The sequence below is a fragment of the Amorphotheca resinae genome, assembly GCF_003019875.1.
Source record: "Amorphotheca resinae ATCC 22711 unplaced genomic scaffold M430scaffold_13, whole genome shotgun sequence".
In the NCBI taxonomy this organism is placed as follows: domain Eukaryota; kingdom Fungi; phylum Ascomycota; class Leotiomycetes; order Helotiales; family Amorphothecaceae; genus Amorphotheca; species Amorphotheca resinae.
This window is the reverse complement of record NW_020194483.1, coordinates 694,531-720,773: the sequence shown is the minus strand read 5'-3', so window position 1 is coordinate 720,773 and position 26,243 is coordinate 694,531. Positions and strand designations below refer to the sequence as shown.

At 49.5% G+C, this 26,243-nt stretch overlaps 10 protein-coding genes across 10 annotated transcripts; 6 read left to right on the top strand and 4 right to left on the bottom strand.

The window, feature by feature from the left end:
• Positions 1 to 96: 96 nt before the first annotated feature.
• On the top strand, positions 97 to 1,948 carry M430DRAFT_22919 (hypothetical protein; the record flags this gene model as incomplete). The annotated part of the gene is made up of 3 exons (XM_024864794.1): positions 97 to 1,740; positions 1,843 to 1,875; positions 1,931 to 1,948. The coding sequence occupies 3 exons, from the start codon at positions 97 to 99 to the stop codon at positions 1,946 to 1,948; spliced, it is 1,695 nt and encodes a 564-aa protein (XP_024717086.1).
• Positions 1,949 to 3,044: 1,096 nt separating this feature from the next.
• On the top strand, positions 3,045 to 4,508 carry M430DRAFT_31388 (hypothetical protein; the record flags this gene model as incomplete). Its single annotated transcript, XM_024866035.1, has 2 exons — positions 3,045 to 3,917; positions 3,966 to 4,508. 2 exons carry the CDS (start codon positions 3,045 to 3,047, stop codon positions 4,506 to 4,508), a joined length of 1,416 nt encoding a protein of 471 aa, XP_024717085.1.
• Positions 4,509 to 6,177: 1,669 nt separating this feature from the next.
• On the top strand, positions 6,178 to 6,608 carry M430DRAFT_188201 (hypothetical protein). Its single transcript, XM_024863962.1, has one exon. The coding sequence runs from the start codon at positions 6,308 to 6,310 to the stop codon at positions 6,569 to 6,571; it is 264 nt and encodes an 87-aa protein (XP_024717084.1). The 5' UTR covers positions 6,178 to 6,307; the 3' UTR covers positions 6,572 to 6,608.
• Positions 6,609 to 7,407: 799 nt separating this feature from the next.
• M430DRAFT_22917 (hypothetical protein) lies at positions 7,408 to 8,621 on the bottom strand (the record flags this gene model as incomplete). The annotated part of the gene is made up of 6 exons (XM_024864793.1): positions 7,408 to 7,641; positions 7,805 to 7,929; positions 7,981 to 8,210; positions 8,258 to 8,295; positions 8,348 to 8,396; positions 8,443 to 8,621. 6 exons carry the CDS (start codon positions 8,619 to 8,621, stop codon positions 7,408 to 7,410), a joined length of 855 nt encoding a protein of 284 aa, XP_024717083.1.
• Positions 8,622 to 9,322: 701 nt separating this feature from the next.
• Positions 9,323 to 10,847, top strand: M430DRAFT_110139 (glycoside hydrolase family 28 protein; the record flags this gene model as incomplete). The annotated part of the gene is made up of 4 exons (XM_024861332.1): positions 9,323 to 9,689; positions 9,741 to 10,166; positions 10,215 to 10,375; positions 10,425 to 10,847. The coding sequence occupies 4 exons, from the start codon at positions 9,323 to 9,325 to the stop codon at positions 10,845 to 10,847; spliced, it is 1,377 nt and encodes a 458-aa protein (XP_024717082.1).
• A 266-nt stretch (positions 10,848 to 11,113) lies between these two features.
• M430DRAFT_54061 (hypothetical protein) lies at positions 11,114 to 12,519 on the bottom strand (the record flags this gene model as incomplete). Its single annotated transcript, XM_024868440.1, has 3 exons — positions 11,114 to 12,076; positions 12,135 to 12,276; positions 12,347 to 12,519. The coding sequence occupies 3 exons, from the start codon at positions 12,517 to 12,519 to the stop codon at positions 11,114 to 11,116; spliced, it is 1,278 nt and encodes a 425-aa protein (XP_024717081.1).
• Positions 12,520 to 13,529: 1,010 nt separating this feature from the next.
• M430DRAFT_109948 (hypothetical protein) lies at positions 13,530 to 15,556 on the top strand (the record flags this gene model as incomplete). The annotated part of the gene is made up of 2 exons (XM_024861320.1): positions 13,530 to 13,811; positions 13,859 to 15,556. The coding sequence occupies 2 exons, from the start codon at positions 13,530 to 13,532 to the stop codon at positions 15,554 to 15,556; spliced, it is 1,980 nt and encodes a 659-aa protein (XP_024717080.1).
• A 695-nt stretch (positions 15,557 to 16,251) lies between these two features.
• M430DRAFT_31383 (hypothetical protein) lies at positions 16,252 to 17,889 on the top strand (the record flags this gene model as incomplete). Its single annotated transcript, XM_024866034.1, has 1 exon — positions 16,252 to 17,889. The coding sequence occupies one exon, from the start codon at positions 16,252 to 16,254 to the stop codon at positions 17,887 to 17,889; it is 1,638 nt and encodes a 545-aa protein (XP_024717079.1).
• Positions 17,890 to 18,214: 325 nt separating this feature from the next.
• On the bottom strand, positions 18,215 to 21,814 carry M430DRAFT_22912 (hypothetical protein; the record flags this gene model as incomplete). Its single annotated transcript, XM_024864790.1, has 1 exon — positions 18,215 to 21,814. One exon carries the CDS (start codon positions 21,812 to 21,814, stop codon positions 18,215 to 18,217), a length of 3,600 nt encoding a protein of 1,199 aa, XP_024717078.1.
• A 607-nt stretch (positions 21,815 to 22,421) lies between these two features.
• M430DRAFT_147543 (hypothetical protein) lies at positions 22,422 to 26,054 on the bottom strand. The gene is made up of 4 exons (XM_024863073.1): positions 25,824 to 26,054; positions 25,736 to 25,775; positions 25,567 to 25,686; positions 22,422 to 25,519 (listed from the first exon to the last, which is right to left on the bottom strand). The coding sequence occupies exons 1-4, from the start codon at positions 25,864 to 25,866 to the stop codon at positions 22,705 to 22,707; spliced, it is 3,018 nt and encodes a 1,005-aa protein (XP_024717077.1). The 5' UTR covers positions 25,867 to 26,054; the 3' UTR covers positions 22,422 to 22,704.
• Positions 26,055 to 26,243: the final 189 nt, after the last annotated feature.

Genomic DNA, 26,243 nt, shown 5'->3' with positions numbered 1-26,243 from the left:
AGTTTATGCATTAGTCAGCAGGTACTTTGACGAGGGAAGCTCGAGAGAGCATCTTCAACATCAGGCAATACCTTCCAAGGTCTCACGTACGCAAATATGGATCCGGGCAGGAAAGCGATGTTATCACGGCGCGAGTCACCCATTACAAATATTACTTCTCCTCGACATGATCCGAACAACCGAATCTCTAAACCATCCCGCCCAACAGCTACTGGACGAACGCCCGATTTTCGACCGCCTCGTAACAACCAGACCATGGAAGATGAGCAGACAAGGCAATGGGTCGCGCAGGAGGACAGCTTTGTTTTAAAGCAGGCGAAGAAAAAGGCTGATATCCGAGTTCGAGAAGGCAGAGCGAAACCAATCGACTGGCTTGCGGTCATTCTACGAATTATCGATCCCGACCGAGATCTTCTGGACGATGATGAAGAAGAAGTCCAACTTGATGTCGTAGATCCTGAAGGGGTCTTTGAGGGTCTCAGTGATGCGCAGCTGCACGAACTGGAAAATGATATCAACTCATATATCGCCTTAGAGACAAACAAGACGAACAAAGATTACTGGAAGACTATGCAAATCATCTGCAACGATCGTCGTGAACAGTTGAAACCTCGAGGCCCAGAGGGCAGAGCCGTAAGCTCTGTAGCTGCCGATGTGGATAAACTATTGGCGCCAAAAACATATGAGCAGCTGGAGGCGTTGGAGAAACAAATCAGAGCAAAGCTACGATCCAATGAGCCAATCGATGTGGATTATTGGGAGCAGCTTTTGCGAAGTCTACTCATTTGGAAGGCAAAAGCGAAGCTCAAGAAGGTCTATCAGTCTGTACTTGACAGCCGCCTAGAAATTCTACGGAAGCAGCAGGAAGAAGACGCACATGGAGTTCGTACAAAATTGCAGGAAATGCTGATGGGACCAGCCGCCGTTGTTGAGGAGGGCCCTAATATTCCTGCCAGTTCGAGCGCGAGTGCTTCGCAGAGTGTTAGAGGACAGCCTAGATTTGAGTACTCCCAGAAGTACGATCCTGAGCCTCTGCTCAAGCTTCGAACGGAGGACAAGTCTAGTGAAGTGGTAGACGAGTCGGCATTTCTTCAACAGGTTGTCTCCGATCGCCGAAGGATCTTGAAGTTAGGCTACGTTCCTTTACGCCAATCGACTGCCGAAAAAGGACCCTCCACCGCAGTCAGTAAAGTCGCCAATACCTCCGTCGGCAGCAGCGCTCTTCCAGGCACGCAGCGCTTTTCGGCTATCGTTAACGAGGACTTTTCACAGGCAACCAAAGCTCTATACGAGAGAGAAGTTGCTCGTGGGGTCAACGAGAATGAGGAGATCTTCACTGGTGAAGAGACTGTCGCAAATGCATCAAAACCACAGTGGGCAGACAAATACCGACCAAGGAAACCACGATATTTTAATCGGGTACAGATGGGCTACGAGTGGAACAAATACAACCAAACGCATTATGATCATGACAACCCCCCTCCTAAGGTTGTCCAAGGATACAAGTTTAACATATTCTACCCTGATCTCATCGATAAATCGAAGGCGCCAACATTTCGAATCATCAGAGAACACGGCAGAAAGAGAGGAGAATCATTTGCACCGGCTGGTGAGGAAGATACTTGCCTAATTCGTTTCATAGCAGGGCCTCCCTATGAGGACATTGCTTTCCGTATTGTGGATAAGGAATGGGATTATAGTGCGAAGAGAGACCGCGGTTTTCGAAGTAGTTTCGACAAGGTACGTTTATGCTCTCACTATGGAGTGGCTCAACAGGCGCGCGCCAGACCCCCACTCCGACTAGTCACCTACCCTAGATCCTTGACTGATCTATTCTTGCAGGGTATCCTACAACTACATTTTCAGTACAAGAAGGTGAGTTGATGCCATTGGAATAGGAAATTTCTGTATTTGCTAACTCGTGATTTAGATTTACTATCGAAAATGATCGATTTGGGGCTGCTTGCAAGGACGATTTGGAATATTCGGCATGGGAATTAAGGTATCCATTTAGGCCTAATTGGTAGACAATAATACAATTACTCACGAGAACTTTGTCCTAGAACGCACGTTTAACAGTCGCACAAATTATCCTTGTACCACGCTCTGAAAACCCCGTTTAAAGTCCCAACAGCACTGCATGCCAGCAACGATTCGATACATGGGTAGACAAAAGAGCGGGGTGATGATCAACATATTCACAGGGCGCTATATCTATTGCAATGATCATAACGATTATTTATAGGAGCCATTGATGCAGGTTATACTGCCGCTGCTCTTCTTGCTGAGTGTACCCTGAAATATGGCTACCTGCGGCTACACCCATCAAATTTCTTCCTGTTCACCCGGCTTCATGATTCCGGAATCCTCAACGTCCAATTATTCAAAGACGGATGTCGGCAATTCTTTACCGCTTCCACGGATAGCTGAGCTTACAGATGGCAGTGCCAGATGGTTCTAGTGCTTCTAGAAACGTCCTACGGGATTTGGATACGCTGCTGGAAATCCGTATGAGAGACAACACCCATTAAGCCTCCCCGAGGCTGGCCGTGGAACATCCGTAGCCTTTGCGGGTCACAGGTTGACTCTCCTTACAATCTCGCTGCAGTACTAGTGCCATGCAGTTTGCCGGACGGCTGTTGTACACCAGCCGACATGCCAGTGACAATCTTCCATGACTGAGTGCCTTGCTGGGTGAGTCTATCAAGCGATTGCTATCAGAGTGTTGGAATTGTGTGAGTATTCTCCAAAGCGTCCTCCATGTTCCCTTCCGACGCAAACGAGGCTTGCATCACACGTCTGGGGTCGTATTCCCATGCGTTGTCAACGCCATCTTGCATGCCAGTCATTATGGCCTTGTCTGGTTAGGGTACGGGCTTTCCTCTTGTTGAATATCTAGACCGCTGCCCTTTTCTATTAAAATTCTCCGAGTCGATGTCACAATCGTTGCACAATACAGCAATCCAACTGAAAGCACCACCTTATCTCTCCTAGCCACATCAGAGGTACTGAGGTTGCAAGTCTATTTTCAGACGATAATCATCATGAATCCGGGGGAGTACCAGCGTTCTCAGATGCATGATTTGCCTATGGATTTTCAGTATGATGGAAGTCAGGTAGTATCATCTCAACCAGCCGACGGAATGCCATCATTCGATGGTCTTCCCCGAACGCCTTCAGAGCAGCAACTCTTGAGCTCTTGGCCTCCAACTATGAATAACTACAACTTCACAAGTCCAATGCAGACCGCGCAAGCTTCAGCTGAGTGGGCCAACCCGACCTACGCATCTACGGATTTCGATGATACCCCTCTCACAAATGATTACAGTTATTACTCTCATTACTCCTCAACTTTTCCAGGAGCCCATCAGAATGATGCTTTCTCGCGGGGTCTGACTCTGGACGGTGTTCCTCGCACTTGGCAGTTATCCCACGATTCCAGGCTGCCCAGCGACGGTATGGCGGATCTGAAAGCTTATGAGCCCTCTATTTATATGATAGAACAGAGCAGGGAAGAACCAGCAGATTTTGCGGTAATGAGACCTGATCTAGTCTACGACCGTCATGACAGTTCTCGAGACTTTCCACGAAGCATCAGCGGAAGCCCCAAGATTGAAAAGGAGGCCATTTGCAATGATCTTTTGGGATTTGGAAGAACAGCTCGCTCCAAGATGCAAATGAGCGAGGCTTCGGATGACAGTGGAAACAGCTCCCGTGAGATGACGGCCGTGGACTTTGAAGACCACGGTGCGGACGAGCCATACGCAAAACTGATTTACCGAGCGCTCATGAGCGCCCCCAATCACTCTATGGTCTTGCAAGAGATATACCAATGGTTTCGAGATAACACAGCTAAGGGGAGCTCAGATACGAAAGGATGGATGAATAGCATTCGCCATAACCTGTCGATGAATGCAGTGAGTTATGGTCTCCCCTCCCTTTTGCGTCACGCTCACGCATTATAGGCATTCAAAAAGACCGAGCGGAAAGTTCCGGGTGATGAGACCAAGAAATCAACGGAATGGGTGTTGGAGGACTTTGCTATCAAAGATGGTGTCCAGTCGACAACAAGATACCGCAAAGGAACAGGCAGCAAAAAGTTCACTAAATCTGATAATCCGGCACCGGCAAGACAGACATCAGGTCGAAAGGGGGGGATTTGCGCAGGCAAGACAAAATCACAGCGGTCAAAGGTCCGGGACGACCGGCCAGATATACGTCTATCTGGTCTTGAACTTGACACCGGAAGCCATGCGCAATTCCACCACGATGTCAGGACTGAAGTCATACAACGACATATTTCTCCCCTGACGCCACCCAACCTCGAGAGCATCTTTCCGAGCCCATACTACTTTCCCAAGAACGAGCAGTTCGAACTGCCGTACGAGGACATGTGCGGCCTCGAGGTTGTCCAAGGTGTCTACATCGACGAGAATGAACCGCCCTTCACCAGCCCCCCGAATCCCCATTTCACCAGCACGCATTCCATGGGCGCCAATCGATACTGAACATTCCGATTGCGCGATATTGGTGGCGGTATTGAATTTGCATTATTGTACAGAGGTGGATACTTTGATGGCACCAATAGCTGCGTCTACTTTTCTTGTGGTACTGTTGGTCCATGTGAACGGGAGGCTCGAGTTCTGCGTAGGGATTCATGTGGGTCGATAGTTGCGGTCTTATCACACTGTGTTGGTATGTGTGTGATCTTCCGTCAGTCTTGCGGTAGACAATTCAAATCATTGATTTAATACAAATCATTGAGTTCAGGAGAGAGAGGCTGAAGGACGTGGTTGAGTTGTATTGGTAGCTGTAAGTGTGATCTACCTCAGCGGACAGAAATCCATCATTATTGAAGCTTGATAGATCATTTCTGGGTGTTCGTTGGGACTCCACAGTAGGAATATGTATGCACCTTGCATGAGAACTACCGCATCTATCAATTCATTTCCAGGTTTTGGAGAATCATGGGGTGACGTTGGCGTAGAGTCTGTGGCACTACGCCCTACGGCCCCTACCACGGGGAGCTCTCCCGGAGCGTGCTGACCCGTGCAAGACAACGGCAATTCGGTTCATTGGCTCCTGAGAAGAGCCGCTGGAGAGTTGAAGAGGGTGGCGGCTTACATGGTGGTTGAGCCATCAAGCCCTTGAGGGTCTGGCAATCCCATATGTACCTCGAGGAGTATCCCAGCTCGCCACTTTGGGACGATCCCTGCTAACAACTGCCGCAGCTTAGTCTCTGGGTCAAGAAGGCCAGGCCCATTTGACTTGCAAGTTGCATCTGGTCCTACCCTTATTATGCGTGGGGCCGAGAGCGACCTGGTGTCATGCAATGCCGTCCCAGCTTTTTTCTCGATCTGTGGCCCCTGCTAAAATCTACCGCTGGGGACTCGGGAGATCCGGGATCAGATACCTGGGTCTACTCTGCTCTACCGATAAGGTCTGCATCTGCATCCAACTTACCCCGGAAATGAATCTGCAGCCCCTATCACTGATATAGACCAGACCGTGATCCCTGCCGAGCCCAACCTCTCGGAAACGAACAAGATCTCCACGGGAATCACGTATATTGGGACCCTCTGATGTCGCTTTTCAACCAATGAAACCCAGCCGTCTGGGGCTCTCATACATTGTCCCTTACTTCCGGTAGTTAATCGGCAAACCGACAGTTACGCTGCGGGCCGAGTGAGACGGCGGTACGTGCGTATGTGCCGCATTGGACTTCAGACATGCGCCCAAGGTTCCATCCCAACATTCGAGGACCCTTGATGCATAAATCCCACCCCTGCACCACCCTGATCTACAGCGAAGCTGAAGGGCCGAGCCGCCCATAAGCGTCGGGGGGTCTCTTTCAGCTCCCGCTTTTTCTCTTCTCCCAAACGCTTCAAATACTCGCCTCTCTCTCCCGCCCCCTCGTCGGCCCCTGATAAGTCGCTTCTCGTATCTGACAATTGTCTCACTTTCTTTGTCGATCTCCACCCCCCGATACTGTATGTTTTTTGTGCTTAGCAGGGGCTGCGGTTGCACGCGCCGTCGTGCATATCCCATAAGCAAGATACTTGCAGCAGCCTAAGGTCTAGGCGTGGGGTTTTTTCAGGAGAGCCTCGATAGCGGAGTCGTCTTGGTGTGTTTCCTGATCACAGAATATAGCCTTTTTTCCGCCAGAACACCCAGACAGAAGACTAAACTGTATTATTGACTTTACAGCATCTCAGGTTCTAAGTGGGAAATGGAAGACGAGCCAGCTGTATTATTCAAGCTAATACAAAACTATCTCTGAAGGACTTATTTTATATAGTTCAAAGTTATGGACTTTGGTCTCCATCTATATATAATCTTGCTTGCGATGTTCCTTTTCAGTATCGCCATTGACGAAGTTGAAACTGCAGGGAAAAACATCCTTCTGAGTTTTCTGAGGGCATCCCCCATTGCTGATCATTACACCGACTCTTTTTTGAGAATACGTCAATTGGAGATTCCACCGAGTACTTTGAGCGGGTACCTACAGGTCAATACCGGACATCACATGACGATGTTAAGGAATCCTCGACTTTCTCCGTGTGAGCACTGAGCGTAATGAGAATTGGCTGTATAAGCAACCAATTTGCATAGAAGTAAGTTGAGAAATATCCTTATCCTAGGTATGCAGAGGCCACATTCTCGAGCACAAGGCCCAGAGATTCGGGATTCCGGGGATGTAAGTTCCACCAATAGGAGTTTTGTGAGCAAAGTGAGCAACAGTCGATAGGGTACCTGTCTCGACCCGGCTATAACTGCCCTGCTATCACCAGCTAAGGTTAGAAAAGTTACCCTTGAAGGATTGCTTTTAGAGGCTATTTTGAATCCCTCCCGTCTGGTTGCACGTGACTAGTGAAGCCTTACGATCTACTAAATACCACCAATTCAACGTTGTCATATTCGAGTGTATAACTTTTAATTGCGAAGTACTACTTCAACTTCTTTGTTTCATAACTGGCATTCAAATATGCTCACGTCTATAGCAATCGACAAATGATTCGGTATATCTGCCAAAGAAGGCACAAGAGTAAGGTCGCTGGACCAGAGAGCGATGGCGATGGTGTAAACAGATCCCGGCCCTATTTATCTTCACTTGCACACAGACCCCAATTATCGGCTATGCAGGTCACCATCCAATCCACCCCAGCAAAGCACTCAACAAAGACGACCTAATGACAAGAAGCCAGTACCTCCGGGGTCTGTATGAGGATGAGGAAAGATAGCAGTATGAGAACTGCTGAAATCTCAGTCGGATGTTGAGAAGAAGCCTCCATCTTCGTATTCAGTGGATATAGGGCAGCCTCTCTTTGGGGCTTGTGTAGTGTTTTGCACAGTCACTTGTCGTAAGGTGACTCGACTCTCACGAGAACTCGTTTTTGCTCTTCGTGTCTAGCTTGTAGACCCAGAGCTGCCAATTATTGGCGATGTTCGGCCCGAATTTTGCGTGCCTTCCGATTTTCCCTTTTCCTTGATCGAAGATGTTCCGTCTTCCTTGTATAAGCGATTCTCCTCGATGTATGCGATCACGGGAGACGGGATCAAGTATCTTATGCTCAATTCTCTTCGCAAGAAGAGCCTTATCTTAGTCGAGCTGACGTCGTTCTGGATGAGTTGCGGAATTACCTAGTCAGGCGTTAGCAAGTACTCTAAGGAGTCGGATAGAAAGGTCTAGATCATGATTTCAAGAGCAGGGAACATGGGATGATAATAGGGGGCTTTTTTTTCGAGTAAAGAGTGTCTTGCAACTCAATGAATCAGAGAATATATGCTCTGCGGTTATACTCACATAGATATTATCTCTCCAAATTTGAAGAGCCGAAAGAGCATTATCGATGTCGGTTCCTTCTCGTTCTACAATGAAAGCACCATAGCCTCGAAGAATGTGATCCAAATCATCACTGCTCCAGACGCCTTGCGGGTTGATTAGCGATACACTTAGCAGAACGGATGGACCCCACTTACCTGGAGTGGACATGGTTTGCATGAGGTCTGCACCAGCTAAGAGTATAATCCTCATAGGTACTCGTGTTCCATCAGGTTTTTCAGCTCCCCCAAGTACCTCATTAATCTCATATTGAAAGTGATCGAGTACTTTGGCGGTGGGTATATAAGTTGATTGTGTTGCTTCCCACGGATCGACCATGAGCCAACCATCTCGCTCCTCATCCGCAGCGAGCTCGCACATACGAATCCTGGACACGTTAATATCGCCTCGTCAATAGATTGATATGGCACATACCGGTGCGTTGAACTTGCTAGACCTTGCTTCTTGTAGGCCTGCGAAGTCCCAGGTTAAGTAATGCCCAGTCATGAAGGATCTGAAACTTACATCAGACACTGGTGATATATATCCACCCATGACTTCAAAATCTGTGTGACTATGGATCATAAGTAATTGACAGACCATCTGCTACCGATACATACAACTTGCAAAAGTCTGCCGCCATCTCGAACATGCGGAGATGGAGGTTTGTGACTGGACTAAAAGAGCCACAAGCAACGAGAACCAGCGGGGTTCTGGAGGGGTCATTCTGCGAGAGCCTTAACCGATGGTGAGGAAAAGTCTGCGTAGCAGCAGGCAGAACCGGCGCATTGGAAGCCATCGCAGCAAATTTCGAGGTCGAATTGGGTTTGTATGTATATGAAGTTTTCAATCGGAGAGTTCGCTCGCTGTGGAAAAAGGTGGGGGTGGGGTAAATCGCGATGTCGCTGTGTGATCGCAAACCCGCGACCGACGATCCGCTGCAGACTGGAGGGCCCAGAGGGGCAGAGAGCAATGCAAGGCACGTTGATTGTTGGGAGATAGGAGATCGATGGGAGGCAGATTTCGGAGAAGGGCGATCGTATTTGTGTGAATTGTGTGTGAGGATGAGTGAAACATGAAGTACAGAGTACCTTGAGGTCGAGGCGCAAAGCGGCCGGGGGGGTCACGTGTGCCGAGGCTTGGCGAGCTCTAGGTAAGTCGACGTGAGGGAGGATTAAGTTTAGACAACAATCGGTGTATCTGGAATAATCAACAATCCGAAACGCGGTTGGTCCTCAGCAATTATTTGGGACTTGGAGAAAGGATGGAGAATTCTGTCTGGGGAGCTTATCCTTCTCCACAGCTGTGGAGAACCAGTCCACTAGAACCCCGCTCTCCCCTCTCCATCATATCTCTGGGATCCATGCAATCCGGAAAAATATCCAATTGACCTCCGAGTTGCTGCAACACATAAAAGCATCATGAAGTTCAATATAGAATTTCATTTCAATTTTTACTCTGGCTCATTGTCAATTACAGACGTCTTGCAAGCTTGCCAAGATGCGATTCCAGCTCACGATATTCTTGCTGGCTGCGTCGGCAACACTCTCCACTGCCCTTCCGACATGGCAAGCTTTTCAAGATTGGGCAAAAGGATTCCAAGGAAAAATTGTCCCAGATCACACTTCACCAAGGCCATCAATATCTTGCCATCCAAAGTCCCCCTACTTACCGCTGCCATTTCCTTCCCCGCGAAACAAAATATGCTATGTGCGAAGTCACAATGATGGTATTACAGATGACTCCCCGTATATTCTAGAAGCGTTACATAGCTGCAACAAAGGTGGACATGTTGTGTTCAGAGAAGGGATTCGATATTTCATTTCGACTGCGCTTGACTTGACTTTCCTTGATCACATTGATATTGGTACGAAACACCTAATTTCTTCCCGAACTCGGACACTGATTCAATGAATAGATATCCAAGGCTATGTACTCTTTTCAAATGACACAACGTACTGGCAAGCAAACTCTTTCAAGTTTGGTTTTCAAAATGTGACTTCTTTCTTCAAACTTGGAGGAAATGATGTCAATATTTATGGCGGAGGTACTCTTGATGGTAACGGTCAGGCGTGGTACGATCTATATGCCAAGGATATTTACATTCTTCGACCCGTTTTGATCGGCATTGATGGTCTACACGATTCTATCATCAGCAATCTAGCCCTACGCTACTCTCCCCAATACTACCACTTCGTGGCAAATGCTACCAACGTTGTGTTTGACAACATCAATATTTCTGGCGCAAGCACAAGTGCAAATGTTGCGAAGAATACTGATGGATGGGATACGTACCGGAGTTCTGGCATTGTCATTCAGAACTCCTATATCAATAATGGAGACGGTGAGCAGCGGAGTTTCACGTCTAAAAATCTCGCTGACAAGAACAAAGATTGTGTAGCTTTCAAGCCCAACAGCACCAATATGCTAGTCCAAAACCTCTTCTGCAATGGATCTCATGGTATCTCCGTTGGCTCCCTAGGTCAATATGTTGGCGAGTATGACATCGTTGAAAACATATATGTTTTCAACGCTTCAATGCACAACACAACTGTAAGTGAGACGATGAAAAGCTTTTACATTTCCAGCTGAAATTTCAAAGGATGGAGCACGAATCAAAGTATGGCCCGATTCACCTAGCGAGCTCAGCGGCGACCTTCAAGGAGGCGGCGGAAGCGGAATGGTGAACAACATCACGTACGATACGATGCTGATCGACAACGTCGACTACGCCATCGAGGTCGACCAATGCTACGGCCAATCGAACCCCACCATTTGCCTGCAATACCCGTCCTCTCTCACGATCACGGACATTGTGTTCAAGAATTTCAAGGGAAAGACGAGCAAGAAATACGTCCCGGAGATCGGAACCTTCGCGTGCTCGAGCGGCACCGTTTGTAATAATATCTCGGCCGCGGATATCGAGGTTGTGAGCCCGAGTGGCTCGGATCTAGCGTATTGCTTAAATGTCGATGAGATGGCGTTGGATGTTACGTGCTCGTCGGTTTATAAGGGGTTTAATTAGGGACCCGGTAGCGTAGGATGTAGAGCATCTGTTCTTGAACTCGTGTATGTAATTAGTTTCCGTCTCAACGATTATAGGCATATGTTTGCACCAGTTGGTATCTTTCGCAGATGTGCTAATTTAGATTGCATAAGAACTGAATGAGGTATGTTTTATCCTAGTCTAACTTACATGTCCCTCTCTAACCTGTCTCTCTATTCTCTATCAGAACCCTTCACCGAAATTCTTATTTCGACAATATATTACACCCTAAAATCATCATGATACTACACAGCTATTTCTCCTTTCTTAGCAAAGCAGAATCTAGCACACGTAAGGAGAAAAGCCCCAAAGATCAAGACCACACCACTGAAAATAAACGCTTGATCATAGCCGCCGTAGTGAGAGATGAGAGCGCCAGTGATAGGCGTTCCAACCAAGCTAGCAATACTATAGAAGCCCAGAGCCATGCCGATATAGGTGCCGATCTGGTTTGGTTCTGGTGCGACAAGAGCCAAGGCGGTAGGCATCAAGGCCACTATGGCTCCGGAAGGGAAGCCGTAAAGGGCCGCGAAGACAATTATCGCAGCTGAGGATTTGATCCGTATCCAACTGAACACTAGGATGGAGGCAACAGCACTGGAGAAGATAAGTAAGTTGAAGCGGCCGAGAAAGGGTGCAAAATGCCCGGAGAGAAGACGGCCGAAGAGTGAAGTGCCGTTGAGGATAGCGAGGGTATAAAATGATATATCTCGGCCCATACCATGTTGTCGAGAATAGGTCGGGAGATAGAACATCGGGGTCATGAAACCTAGGAAGACGAAGAACATCCCGGCGACCTGGAACGAGTACGAAGGATTCTTAAAGGCCCGGGGAAGAAGCAAGGTGCCATGTCGAGGTGCGATGCGGGGTGCAATGGTTAGAGAAGCGGTAAGAGCTAAGCCGATGACCATGAAACCGACTACTCGAACGGACCAGCCAAAGCCAATCGACGTATGATAGAGCATGCGGGTGAGCATGATAGGGAAAATGACTCCACCCAAGGATGAACCAGACGATGCAATAGCCATAGCTATAGCTCGGCGACGGTGGAAGTAGTGCCCGATTATGGAGACCGCGGGGGTGTATACCAATCCATTCATCAGCCCTCCCAGGACGCCTTGGCAAAGCATGAATTGATAGTACTCCCTGCAAAGACTAGTGAGCATAAGAGAGACAACATAGATGGTGGAGCAAGTCCATATAATAATCTACATTAAAATTAGCAATTGAATAATGTGCCTCACGGCATAACAGAGAGGAAGTTACCCGTGGTCCGTATCGATCGGTGATTGGCCCGGAAATCGTGCCAGCTGAGAACTGAAAAAACGATTGGATAGATCCAATCCAGGCAATATTCGAGGCGCTTTCGTTGCTCAAAAAGGTTTCCGCGTAATACTCTTCGTAGACTCTGGAAGCATGGTTAGCTGCGCAAGTTTCAGAGCATGGAGGAAGGGCACAGATGGCAGGAGATGGCTCACCCAAATGCATTGACATAACCAAATGTAAAGAACATAACACAGAAGCATCCCAGAACAACTAGCCATCCTCTTGTACCCCCTTCAGGGAAAGTGTGCTCAGGGGCGAGCGTCGGTGTTGAAGGCTGTTCCTGGACCTCGTCATCTCCAAGCTTTTCTTTAAGTTCGGCAGACATTGAGAAGTTGTATAAGTATTAAGTAGATAAATAAGCAAAATTGGAAACAGAGAGATGAAAGAAAATACTGCCTTCAGAGCAGAGAGGGTAAGAGAACTGTGGACTCAAACTTGCCAGAGCGCTCGCTGGACGGTCATGGTATTTAAGAAGTTTCGCCTTCCATCTCATGTCCGCCTGTTCGCGACGTTCAACTCACCTGTTTTACCCGGGTTTAGTATCAAGCTCGGTGATTTCCTCGATAAAGCTTCGAGCTCGGTCATCGAAGTTAAAATTCCATGTTAAATCTGGGGCTAAAATTGGCTCGGTGATAATTGTCGGCTTCGCTTACTGGACCGACAACGAAAAGGGGGGAGTGGGGGACTAAGCTTATTGTAGATTAGATTTAATCTTATCAGTTCATCAGATATGTGAACTTGATATAGTAATCGGTCCAGACTTACAGTCCTTCACTTACCTAAGGTACTCGGGGTATTTGGTTCGTTCGGCTCGGGGATAAGTTGTACGGGATATTGAGACACACCGAGTGTTCGCTTCGGTCTATTGATTATTCCGTACATTTAGATGCGACGACCGTCAACTGCAAGGCCGACAATACATCCTACTGTGTACCTTTACGGCCTGTGTGCAACTTGCCATCATTTGCTCCCGTTTGCGGCCCGACATAGAGCGCGCACCTATCCCGTATAAACGTCATGCTTGCTGTACCCGGAGCCGATTCCGAGGGACCGCCCAGAAAACGCCGAAGACCAGCCTTGTCATGCGTCCAGTGTCGACGGCGAAAGATCAAGTGCGACCGCAACGACCCTTGTGACCGCTGTATACGATCAAAGAATGCCATATGCACATATGCGTCAGTCGCAGCCTCATCTGTGGCGACCGGGCATGAGCAAGAGGGTATCGAGAATTTGCCCTGTAATCCGGGAAGCAATCCCAGTTCAGCTCCAGGAGAAGTCCTCCCTGGATGTAGATCATGGGATGGCCTCAACAATGATTCTGCTACATCGGGTTCCATGACGGTGCGGAGCACGGCTCCCACTTCACATGTAAGAAGACATTTGTGGCATTCGCCCCGGAATTATTCTGCAACTCAAGACCCCGATCCAGGACAGGCGGCTGGGAATTCTGTTAACGGCGTACGACAACAGGACCAGACGTTGCTGGATTCAACTAGCAAACAGCCAGACACAATCCAACCTGTGCTCGCTTCTCCAAAGGGTGCTCAAGATGTGCGAGGAATGATGTCCAGGGGTAGAGTGTTTGGAAAGAGCCATTGGATAAACACCACGCGGGAGGTAAAGAAAGCTGAAATACATATAGAAAGATGTGCTAACTTGAGAAGTTCAAAGAAATAGAAGCCTTCGTCCATGGCGCTGATATGAATAGCACAGCATCGCTACAATCCAATGCCAAGAGTTCTGGAACTCTTCATTCCCTTCAAAAGTGCAAAGAGTTGACCAGAAAAGCCAAAGCTAGGGCTAGTCGGTGGCTCTCGTATCAGGAACTGAAGAATTCCATACCTCCCAAAGAGGTGGCCGATCACTTGGTGGATCTATATTTACGAGCATTTGAGTCAGCATACAGAATTCTCCATATCCCGCCATTCCAAAATGAATATGCTCGTTATTGGAACAATCAAGAAGCCGCAAGCGAAGAACTTAAACTCCAGATCCTACTCGTTATGGCGATTGGCACATGCCTATACGAAGGTCCTCATAATCAGTCTGGATTACGCGCCCTCGCTCTGCAATGGATATACAGTGCGCAAGTTTGGCTTTCCGGGACTTTTGAGAAAGACCGCCTCAGTGTCTCGGGGCTCCAGATCCATTGCCTCTTACTTCTTTCGCGCCAAATTCATTCTATATGCTGTGACTCAATATGGATTTCAGCAGGGTCTCTCGTACGAACAGCTATGCAGATGGGTCTACATCGGGATCCAGGCCATTTCACTAAACTGTCTGTACTACAGACCGAACTCCGTAGGCGACTCTGGGCTACGATAATGGAAATGGCTGTGCAATCCGCGCTGGATTCCGGTATGCCTCTGATTTCGCCCGACGATTTCGACACGGAACCCCCATCAAACATTAATGATGATGAGATGGATGAGACTACAAAGTTACTTCAGCCTAAGGACGAAGGGATATTTACAGAGACTTCATTCCAAATTACTCTGTTCAAATCCTTGCACACGAGAATGGAAGTACTCAGACTGGTCAATGGTCTCAAATCTGAGCCATCATATGTAGATGCCCTGCACGTCGGCTCGCAAATGGCTAAGGCATGTCGTGACTGCAGCCTTATAACACGTGGATATGGGCTTTCCTCTACCGATCAAATGCCGAGACCAACGGCATTCCATCGCAATGTGGTTGAGCATTTCCTGCTCCGCTTTCTGCTTGCACTCCACGTCCCATTCACCACTAACGCCCGCACCAACCCGCAATTTTACTTCTCCCGCAAAGTCGCTCTGGAAACCGCTCTTACTATCGTAACTCCTGAAGACGAGGATGATTTCTTTCGTCTGATGTCTACAAGAGGAGGTCTATTCTGGGAAAGCTTTAGGCAATGCGCTTTAATCATTGGCCTTGAACTCATCACGCAGGTTGACGAAGATCGCACGAACATGATGTTGCAAACAAACAAGGCCAACAGAGAACCGCTGAAAGAGTCACTGAAAAGGTTACTCTCGCTCTCGGAGAAGAGAATCGAGATGGGCGAGAATAGTGTGAAATCACACCAGTTTTTCAGCATGATTCTTGGACAGGTTGCGTCGATGGAAACCGATATTGACCTGGAGCTCGCGATTGCCAACGCTTCATATACAAGCACCCGCATCTGCTATGATATATTATGCGCGCGGATACTTTCGAATCAGGCTGCTTCGCAGCCTGATGATCTCTTTCGCTCGGGTACGGTCAATGAGCAGTCTGGATATGGCGACGCGCTGAATCCCGGTGCTAGCTCCCTACAGGCTATAGACTTACGTTCTGATATGATAGATTCATGGTCCTTTCCCCAGTGGAACGACAAATTCTAGGGGCTTTAGATTACTGGTGTAGTGTGTCACGCTTCCTGTCATCCAAAACCTCGCAATCGCATCAGACCCCTGTTTTCTCCAAGTTTACCAGTCTAACAGTAATGTAGGCAGGATCGATAATCCGTGGGAAACCATCGCCATCCTTCTGATCTTCTCTCTATAGGCCAAGGTCATCAACCCATGTGCGACCTTTAGTGAGTATAATCATTATTGTGTTTTTGGAATCAGGAGAGAGCTAGATTGGAGTCTAGGGCATGAAGGTAGCATAAAAACAAATAGATAATATCAACAGAAATCCCATAATGGTTCTGTGTTGTTTCAATCCGATGACCGATATCTCACTGCTACTGATACGTTTCTCTCCATTACCATATCCGGTAAGCATTGCTTAAAGGGGCTACACCTCGGCTCCAAAGCTCGCTAGGCCTTGCAAGGCTGCAGCCCATTGTACTTTTCGCGGATGTAAGAACATCCAAGTTCAACCTCTCTGCCATTTTTGCGGATCGCATAGCTACATGATCAATGTAACATCGGGTTATCTTGACATGCAGAGCAAAGGTGATACCAGTCGCTGGATCGTATCTGTGCGTTCCCGCTCCCCGGACCGTTTTGCATCCACCGGCCCTCATTGTCACCGCGCAGCCTCGTGAAGGCAACACGCCCTCCTTCAACTCTAGCACGCTGAGCTCCCCACGATGTCCTGGCGGCCGTTAGACATCTCTCCATCCCGCGAGCCTCACCTCCCACCCCTTCTTATCTCGACCTCCTTCGGGCCCGACTCGTACACCATCCACCTCACCGACCTCACGCATATCTGGAGCGAGACGCTGGAGCGCGGGGGCATCCTCCGCCGCAGCCGGGATGTGAACACGAGCATTGATCCGAGCGATAGCGAGCAGCTACGCATTCTCTTGGACAAGATACAACTGGGGCTTGAGGGGGGCAGGGACACGGCGCTGGCGCTGGCCGTCAATACTGATGCGGGCCGGCCGAGCATGACGCTCAGCGTGACGGTGCCTCTTCCCGGAGGGCTGGCTCCTCTCGAGTGGTCGATCGAGCTTGCTGCAGCATCACAGCAGCTGCTGACGGATCAGCTGATCGTCCCGTTGCTGGAGGCGCAGCAGATGCGAATGCGAGAAATGGCGAGCCTGGCAGACATGCTGCGGGAAAAGGATCATGTCATACAGAAGCTGATGGATAAGCTTGAAGCGCGGGGGACGGAGCTGGGGCAGGTATTCCCGCAGGTGGCAGGCAAGGCTGGGCGTGCTGTCGATCGGAGGAAGGCAGAGGAGAAGGTAAAGGGCTTGAGCCGGTTTGAAATGGAGGCGTGGAGGAGGGGGTTACGCAGTGAAGAGCCACGCGACGTGGGGGAACTGGTAGGACAAGTCTTCGCAGCTGATGGTCTTTCAAATCTGAAAACCAGAAATGCTTCGAATGTAGTGAAGGAGCCAGTCAATTGGTGGGATAGGGTCAAAGGAGATAGCTTCGGTCTATCTGGAGGGAAAACCCCATCACACGGACACCACGGCAAGACATCCCCCAATCGCACGCTCAAAGAGCAGCCAGCTCCAGACGAGAACTCCGACTTCCAAATCCAAGGGACCCCTCCCCATCTCGCCTCGCCCGCCCCAAAATCCACAGGAGCAGAGCCCCCCACCGACGATACAACAGACGACGAGGACGACGAGGATCTCGACGCCCCCTCCCAACAATCCCGAATCCCAGATAGTTTCCCGTCCTCGCCCCCGAAACCCAAACCCCCAGCCGCCGCACCCAGGAAACTCGGCGTCATCGGCAGGAAGAAGAGAGAACTCCCCAGCGACCCCTCTCCACCAATCAGCCATGAAAGCACAACAGGCGATACATCTCCCTCGCCTGTCAAAGAGCCCATTAGCCCTGAAAAGCGCCCTGCTTCTTCGACGGCTGCGCCCAAACCGAAGAGGGTACTAGGCAGGATCGGAGGCAAGAAAGAAGGCACGCCAAAACCCAAGGACTCGACGGAAGTGGATCAAGAGAGTATAGAACCTACTCCCACTCCTGTTCCTACGCACGCCCCCGAGACCAAGAGCTCACAACCGGACGCAGCGCCGAGTCCGAAGAAGAAACTGGGTGTGGTAGGAGGCAGGAAGATTGGGAAGGCTGCGAGGGAAGAGGAAGCCGGAAGCGAAGCGCCAACGGAGACATTGAAGAAGGAAAAGGAGGAGTCGACTACTCCGCTACCGCCTCAGCCGGAGGAGACGGAGGAGGAGCGGGCGGATAGGAAACGGGAAATGCTGAGGAGAGAGCTGGAGGAGAAGGCTAGGGCACCGGTGAAGAAGAAGCGGAAGTTTTGAGGAGGGATGTATACCATCTATTTCGTTGGAAAGCCGGAGCAGATCATGATAATGTCATCTCTCAATTAGCCGCACGGTAACGGTACATATTTGCACCAGGTCTATGAAAATATAGTATTAATGATCATAATGATATATCTGCCCACATCTCTTCCTCTAATTTAATACATCCCTTCACTATATACAATTTCCTCATGAATCGAAACCCAAACTCCTGTCTTCTATCCATCTACTTCAATGCAAAGCATCAGTGCTATCCACCGGGTATATGCCCAAACGCCAACCACTGTATCCTGTAAATGCGTTCTCCTCCTCCTCCGCCTTCCTACCCCGCACTTTGCTCCCCAGGCGCAACCACCTTGACGCTCTTCTTCTTCTCCAGCCCGCCGATGCCCAGGGCAACACGCACGCCCTCGACCGCCTTACTCTGAGCGACCTCTCTCGAATCCCTCTTCACCGTCCTGCCCCGACTACCCTGCCTCGTGTTCTCCCTAACGGTTAAGTCTAGCTCCCTCTGTCGCGCGGCTTTCTTCTCCTCGGCTCTCTGCTCCCGCCACGTGCCGGGTAGGCAAGGATGCATGCAGCCTTCGAGGGGACAGCAGCCTCCCGAATGCTTACTGCCTTCTTCGTACTCCGGTCCGGAGTGCCAGGCGGCCATGCAGGCCGTGTGTCCGCCATGCCCGCAGCCGGGGCAGTACCACCAAATAACGGAATTTACGGTGTCCTCGGCGTCGTAGCCGAAGTCATCCTGGGGTTCGCGGTGTCGACAGACGGCGCACGTGTCCATGGCTTGCTGGCAGCGAGGACAGCGCCATACGGAACCAGGGATCAGGGGGTCGTTCTCCAGAGGCTTGTAGCAATCGGTGCAGAAGTAGCCGACGGTAGTGTTCTCCTGCGCCATGGCAAAGACGGTGGGATACAGCGGTACGCAGAGATTGCGCAACAAAGCTGCTTCGTAGAAGAGCTTCATGCTGTTTAGACGCTGCTGGTACTGCTTTAGGATCGCGGCTGCTTGGATATGGTCGATTGCTTCGGGTGGCAAGAAAGGACGAAGCAATAGCAACATAGCGGAGGCGTTCAGAGCACCAGTTTGTGCTTCGAATTCGATGGAGCGTTGAACCAGAACTGCTGGGTCAATGGGCGGGATTACGAATTCCGGGTCGTTTGGCCAGGGTAGAAAATCGTTTTCGATAATATTCGGGTCGTCGGATACCCGTTCACTCAACGCAGATTTAATTGTCTCCTCTTCTACTGACTTTTTAGTAGGTTCCTCCTCAATCTTCGATGGTCCAGATGCTTCTTGGATCCGGAAAATGGGAGGAGCTGGGCTACGTGAGGCTTTTTTCGGAATTTCCTGGGGAACTGCAACCGAGCTAGAAGTAATATGTTCGTCAGATGCAACAGACTGCCCAGGTGCACTTGAATCGATGCTATTGCGATGCGCTTGAGAAGGGAGACTGCTCTCCCAACTGGAGACAATGTCTCGTAATGGACGGCCGTGGCCACGATCACTTCCAGAAGAACTCATGAATTTGCCAGCTTGAGACTCTCCTGATGTTGAAAACATCTGGAAGCTTTCTCCAGAATCATGGCGTTGCGGCTGCATTCTTCGAACAGTTTCGTCACGATTTGGATATTCAAGTCGGAAAGGCATCTTCCTTGGGGCAACGAGATCAACGGCTGGAGTGTATGATTCCATGCCATAGAAATCGTATCCCTCCATACCTGATGAATTGTTACGATCGTAGGGTCTACTTGACCCTGGTATAGGGACTGGGCTCGGGTTCCGACTTGGTGAGGCTGCTTGTGAAGCTGCTTCTGGAAGTCGGAAGGTATCATTTCCCATGAACGGGTTGTGCATAGCCTCCTGATTCTCCTGGATAAAGTTATCGCGCATAGGACGCACAAGAGGTGTCGCCACGTTCGATGTGCTCTCGATATCTTCTGCAATGAGTGAGCTTGAGGGAAGGGAAGGGCTCTCGGAAGGAGAAACTCGTGGATATTTTCGTGGCGTTTCCTCTCCTGAGTCCTTTGGTATTTCCGGTCGTTTTGGTAGATCCTCGGTTGAGGGCGCTTCTTTCACTGTCAACCGATACTTTCGATGATACTCTGCACGTCTTGTTAAAAGGAGGTCCATCGTGTATCCAAGCAGTCTCCATGTCTGAGCCAAGCGATAATGCCTCATGGTTTCCGCCGTCCTAGCAAAATACTCCATCGCTGATTGTATTCGGTAATTGGCTGGCTGCAGCTCGTAGAGTGCATCTCTAGCCATACGTTCCAGATATCTATTACTGAAGTATTTGTACACCGCTCGCTTAGCTGTTGAAGGTGCATGCCCGATAGCCATAGTCTGTTGAGGTTTATAGGTGCCTGTAATATTCACGGCCTCCTCCAAAGGCATTGTGGCATTTTCAGCCATTCCGCTATGGCTAGGTGGTGTAGTGCTCAGCTGTTGGACTGACCGACTGCTGTGGTGCCTTCGTCTTCGTTGCCTGGGACCCAAAAAGCTCCCCACAACGTCCTCTTCTGAATCGCTGCGGCTAACGCTGAGTTGAGGCACCGGAGAACTACGCTGATAACCTGGAGACATTCCAGGTGAGGGCATTCCAGGCGAGGCGATTCCCGGCGAGGGCAGTCCCGGTGAGGATATTCCAGGCGAAGTCACCGAGGGACGGGGCCGCCTTGAGTTCTGTCGCTCTTCAAGCACCATAAGAACATCGCCATTCGGTGATAACGAAAAATTGGAGAGACTGCGACGGTCTATAAGCTTTGGCACAAAAGCAACGTCCGTCTGTCTAAAATGTCCTTCCTTGTCAACACTCCAAAGAAGATCCCGGGTGCTCCAGAGAAGCCCCGTCGGTGGACTATCCCACTGTTCGATTTCCTTATATGGCATGGAAGGTCTCGCCATATCCCATAGATGTACAGAAGCTGTTTGGCTCCTGATCACATTGGAATCGTCGTAGGAAACAGTAATCTGAGCAGCCCGTTTTCCGTGAGCGGTGGCAGACCAGTATGCCGGTCTCCAACAAACAGCAGAGACTGGAGCAGGTGTGGTAAAGGAGTATCTGGCTTTCTGCCCCCTTTCAGCCTTCTTCGAGACATCCCACACATAGCAATGCTGATCTATGCCTCCGCTCACCAGATGCTCTCCATCCGGGTGCCACGAAATAGAGAAGCAGGCGCTCTGATGGGCAGTAATCTTGAGGATCGGTGCAGTCGGCTTCCGAATATCCCACTTCAACACCATCCCGGCATCTGTAGAACATGCAAATTCCATTCCATCTGTCGGCGACCATTTCACATCCCGAACAGCATCAGCATTGCACTTGAAATTGTGTACCGCTCGAAATGTCGGCCCATTGCGCCCCGCAAAAGGGCTTCGGAGGTCAAAACTCTTGACCGTTCCATCTTGGCTGGCTGAGAGGAGCCAGTTACATCCAAACGGGTTGATCGCGAGTTTATGCACCTGGCGGGCATGCTCGTGGATACGAGCGACCTCCAGATTCTCGCCAACATGGTTCAGATCATAGAGCGTAACCCGCCCATTTCCACACGCTGTGATGATCGTGGTGTCGAGGTTGCTGTGCGACCACTTGACTGCCCGGATGTTGAGCTGGTCCGTCGTGGCAGCGGTGATATCGTGCGAAGGCGCATAGCGCGTGATGATGTTCCGCAGGTCGAGGTCTTCAGCGATAGTCGACCCGTCTACTCTGAGGACTTTGAAGACTTTTGGACCGGCAATTACAGCACGCTTGCCATCGGGAGACCGGTCGAGGCACGCAATGGGCGCGCGCGCCGAGTAGACGGTGTTCTGTGATGCGCTCGGCCGCAGCTGTGGCGAGTCGATGTTGGCTTCGATGGTTTCATTCGTAGTAGCCGTAGGATGCCCTAGGAGCTTTCTCATTATCTTGCCTTTGTGCATATTGGCAGAAGGGGTGCCATTTACGGCGGCATTTTGAACATACAGAGTGATTGTTCTCAGGTCGCGAACGTCCAGGTCTAGATGCCCAAAGCTTGGAGGATGGTGGCAGAATTCACACCGCTTTTCGCCCTCAATGAAATAACAAGTTGGTGATTGGCTGGCCTTACCTCTGTTATGTTAAACCGGTCCTAGGTATAAAGCAGAACTCTGTAAAGAAGATAAGTCTCAAAGATATGATTCTAGATTTAAATGCAGAATAGATTGCCAGAATTAAGTGCCACACAGTAATAGTTTACTTTGTCCAGGTAGCCTTGTAACGTGGCATTGCTGAGGTCAGGACAATAAGAGGTGGGGGGAGGTTCAGAGGTACATACACATAGTTCCGCCGGCTTCCAATTGCAATTCTCCTCTTTCTTTACCGTCTGTTAGTAAATCTCGCAGGGTATAACCTTCAACCGGTGCATATATCTTCAACAAACCCAAGAAACAAGCAACGTTACAGAATATTACCTCACCTCCCCATCAAACAACTCCTCTCAAACATGGACCTACCTCTCGTTCCTCGATTCTCACAAGTTAGGCATTCACAAGTATCAAAGGATATAAGGTGAAGATGATCTGTTGACTTAGCCAATAATGCAAACTTGCCCCTCCGAGTCTTGAAAAAAACACCCTCCCTACAGATAACAACGCTATCGAAAACTCCAATCTGGACGCCGTCTTTACCTATGAAATTGAAAACAAGAAACATAGGAGTCATTATCATTATGCTTGGAATCGCGCTCATGCAATTGGTTGAGTTTCCAACCCCTTAAAACACCAACACCACCAACATCGGCCAACTGTACTAATACAACAAAACATGTGAATCTCGGGCTCTAAAGGTTGGTTCATCGCCAACCTCCTTTGCCGACAACACCTGCTACGCTTTCCCTCACTTTCGGTGCGCTGCCAACCGTGCCGTTAAGGCGGATTGCGTGGCTGCCCATACCGCTTGCTTGTCGTCCTTCTCCAATCGTCGTGCGGCGACTAGTGCTTTTTGTCACAGGGTTACTTCGGGGACTCAAGACACTGGTTGAAAACGTAGTTTCCTTTTGGGTATTAACCATACGTCTTGCATGACCAGCCGTGAAAAGGTTATTTTCATTTGGAGGTGAGCCAGCCATAGTCGCTGCTGTTGGGCTTCGGCGTCGATGAGTTCTGGCTGAATCGGACATTGAATGGCCATGCTTTGATTGACGTGACAAAGATCCACTGCGCTTCAATGCGCGGCTGATACTTGCACCCTCAGATCGATCCACTCGCCAGTTCTCGCCCTCTGAAGAGGAGTTGTTACCACTATCGGTGGTAGTGTTGTCATTGTCAGCGGTTTGCATTACGTTCAATGAAGAGCGGTTCGTAAGTTTTCCCGGATCGATTGTACGGAGCGGGGACAGGTCGGTGTCGGATGAAGATAAATTTGTGATGGTAGGGGGTGGTGGAGATCCAACATGTGCCTTCTTCGAGAGAAAGCCGGCTTGGAATCGATTCGCTTTCGGCTTAATATCTATTGAAGGTTCTGGCGCGGCAGGTATAGGTGAAGAGCCTAGGGAGTCATTCGAGGTATCTTCAGCCAAGTATGGTGGTAGAGGGGGCGGCACGATGGTGCGCTCCACTGATGAAACCTCGGGTGTGGATTGTATCTTCTGAGGAGTCTTCTCAAATTCTGCCAGCTTTCCAGATTCGGTGTCGTCCCGCCATCGAACGCTTCGTTTGGAAGGGGATTTCTTCTTGGGTGTAAAAGACACCCCCTTCTTTCCCAATGCTGCCTTTCGACGTCTCGGCGAGGACTTCATAGGAGAGGAGAAAACCTGTGGAGCCATGGCGAGAGTTGCCATAGGTGGAACAGGCCGCGAATGGCCATCGATGGCAGCCGCCTGCTTCTTGCGCTTCGGGGTGCCACGTTTGAGTGGAGGAAGTGATTCCGTCACTTTTAATGACCCGTCCGGCTTGACCACTTGGGCTGCCGCCTCGGAGCAGGTCTGTAATAGTTTACCCAGAACCTTCTTAGCATGTTGAACAGCTTCTTCTTCGCCCATGCTGAGGATCTCATTGAGCGAAGACATCAGCTCGAATTGGGCTGAGAGCAGCACTTGCATAATGCCCGCATCACCACCTTTTTCTTGCTCCAGAACCTCTAGCATAGCCTCTCTTCCAGCGTTGGCCTTCAACAGCTCGGCCTCGCGGGTCAAGCTAGCCACGTCAAGACCATCGCTAGACCCATCGACTTCAGTAAGTTGCCGAATGCTGTTTTGTAAAGCTGAATCGACAGCCCGCTCCCAATTGATCTTGTCTAGTCTCTGGTGATAATGTTGTCTGCTGTTCTCGAGTTCCAACAAGATTCCTTGAGCCGTTTTTCGCATAGCAACCAGACTTGGGTACATGTCATATTCATCTCGTGACTCACATACGCCATCGAAAGCCGCAATCCACGCGGATAAGGTAGCAATGCGACGCTCGATTTGCCGGAGCTTCTTCATACTATTGACCTTCTCTTGTCGTTCAGGCGCCGAGTTATCAAATGCTGCTCGGAGACGCATGACACCTTCCCTTGCGATGTTCTCTCGTTTGTCGTTCTGCTTCCTAAACTTTACAAATGCCACGGCTTCTGAATCCTTTTGCTGCGCCTTAAGCTCGTTAATCAAAGCCATCTGCTCGTCAATCTTCACCAAGAAATCCTTAACATGTCGGTTTACATTATACACATTTCGTGTGACTTTGGTCTGGATATTCTTGGCTCGGTTTGCATATCGTAGAGTATTTTGTGTCTCATCGAAGTGTGCACTTGAAGGACTGACACAGACAATCATGACTGTCTTGCAATTTCCGCCCAGCGAGAATTTCAGGAGTCGAGTAAGTTTTGAATTGCGGTATGGTACGTGGTTCTTCTTTCGGGGATCGCAAAGCGCGTTGATACAACTTCCAAGAGCCAGGAGAGACTTGTTGATATTCGCACCTTCAATCAATCGCTCTCCACGATTCTTTGTAGCGCTTGCACGTTCGCTGCCTGCTAGATCGATAATGCTCAAAGTTGCCATTGTGTGTGGTTCGTTCACAGCCGCATTTCGCTCCTTCTGTGCAACGTTGATTTGAAGAACGGCGTGTGATCGAGATGAAGTGGCGTTGGCCTCCGTCGGGGAGATTGTGCGGTATTCATTGCCTTTGACGATCATATCCATGACCTCTTGGACGTCTCGAGGGTGGTGGCTTGAGAGCCCCGCCACGGAAACGGTTTGATTTGCGTCTTCACGCAGCATTAATCCCTGTTTGCTGCCACCAGGAACCAATAAATCCCGAATCGTCTCGTTGTATATTTCGAGGTATGAGAGAGAAACTTCGGTATGCTTCTCATCGCTTCTTTCGCCGATCTTCTCGAATAACTCTTGCATAGTTAAGAAAATGATACCGGGTTGTTGCGCAGTCCCCGTGATTGTATGAGTTTTTCCACAACCAGTTGCACCGTACGCAAATACTGTCGCATTATATCCATCGAGAACGCTATCTAGCAAACCTCTTGTTGTAGCCTCGTATACTTCGGCCTGGGTTGTGTTCTCGTCGAAGACTCTATCGAAGCCGAATGTCTGATCTTTAACTCTCTTGCCCATATTAGAAACAACTGCTCGAGAAAACTTTTGGACCGGATTATCCTCAGGAGGGTCGAAGATTCTGATTCCGGTCAGTCTCTGGAAGCGTTTTTGATTTTCTGTACTTACAGGCACTTGTCATCCACCACCTTTATGACAGGCCGGATACCTTTGTTGCCCAACTTTGGAGTAGGGACTCCTGCGAGCGAGCCGTCGCCGAGAAAGAGTGTTCCCTCATCATTCTTTGTGCTGCAAATTGTAAGTCACTGCACTTTGCTTACAGGGCCAATCGACGTACATTTGTGCTGCTTCTCGAATTGTGAAAGGTCGAACACGAACTAGCAAGAATTAGTATTTCGATTCTCGAGGTCAAACGTAAGGCATACCAGTCACCGAGATTGAGGATGCTCCTGGATTTGGGTGAGCCATTGTCAGAAAGTATCCTGTTTGTACTTCATCCAACTCGTTCGTTCAAGATGCCGAGTAAACAAAGCGCGCTCGGCCTTGTAGCGAATGTTGTGCTGGTCGAGGCCAACCAGTTGGGATAGGATTTAGATGGTACAAAAGGAGAGACAAAAGACGAGAACTAGGTGCTGTCGATGCTGCCGATGTTGTCGATAGTTTGGTGCAGGTAAGTATTTTGGGTCGTTCGGGTTATGATGGATTTGTTGATGTTTTCGTTGCTCCGTGCAACGCATGAGTAGGCTAGCACACTTTGGGAAGCGACAGATCAGGAGTAAAAGCTTAGCCGTTCAGAACTTCTCGTGGAATGAAGAAGCCCCACGAACAACGAATCCACGTGTCTG

What these genes read in the sequence shown, in the direction of transcription:
- M430DRAFT_188201 (XM_024863962.1), top strand. Translation starts at nt 6,308, where the DNA reads ATGGACTTTGGTCTCCATCTATATATAATCTTGCTTGCGATGTTCCTT.
- M430DRAFT_147543 (XM_024863073.1), bottom strand. Translation starts at nt 25,866, where the DNA reads ATGGCTCACCCAAATCCAGGAGCATCCTCAATCTCGGTGACTG. An exon ending in ATTCGAGAAGCAGCACAAAT is followed by an intron (nt 25,687 to 25,735) that starts GTACGTCGATTG and finishes TACAATTTGCAG; the next exon opens with CACAAAGAATGATGAGGGAA. An exon ending in GTGGTGGATGACAAGTGCCT is followed by an intron (nt 25,520 to 25,566) that starts GTAAGTACAGAA and finishes GACCGGAATCAG; the next exon opens with AATCTTCGACCCTCCTGAGG.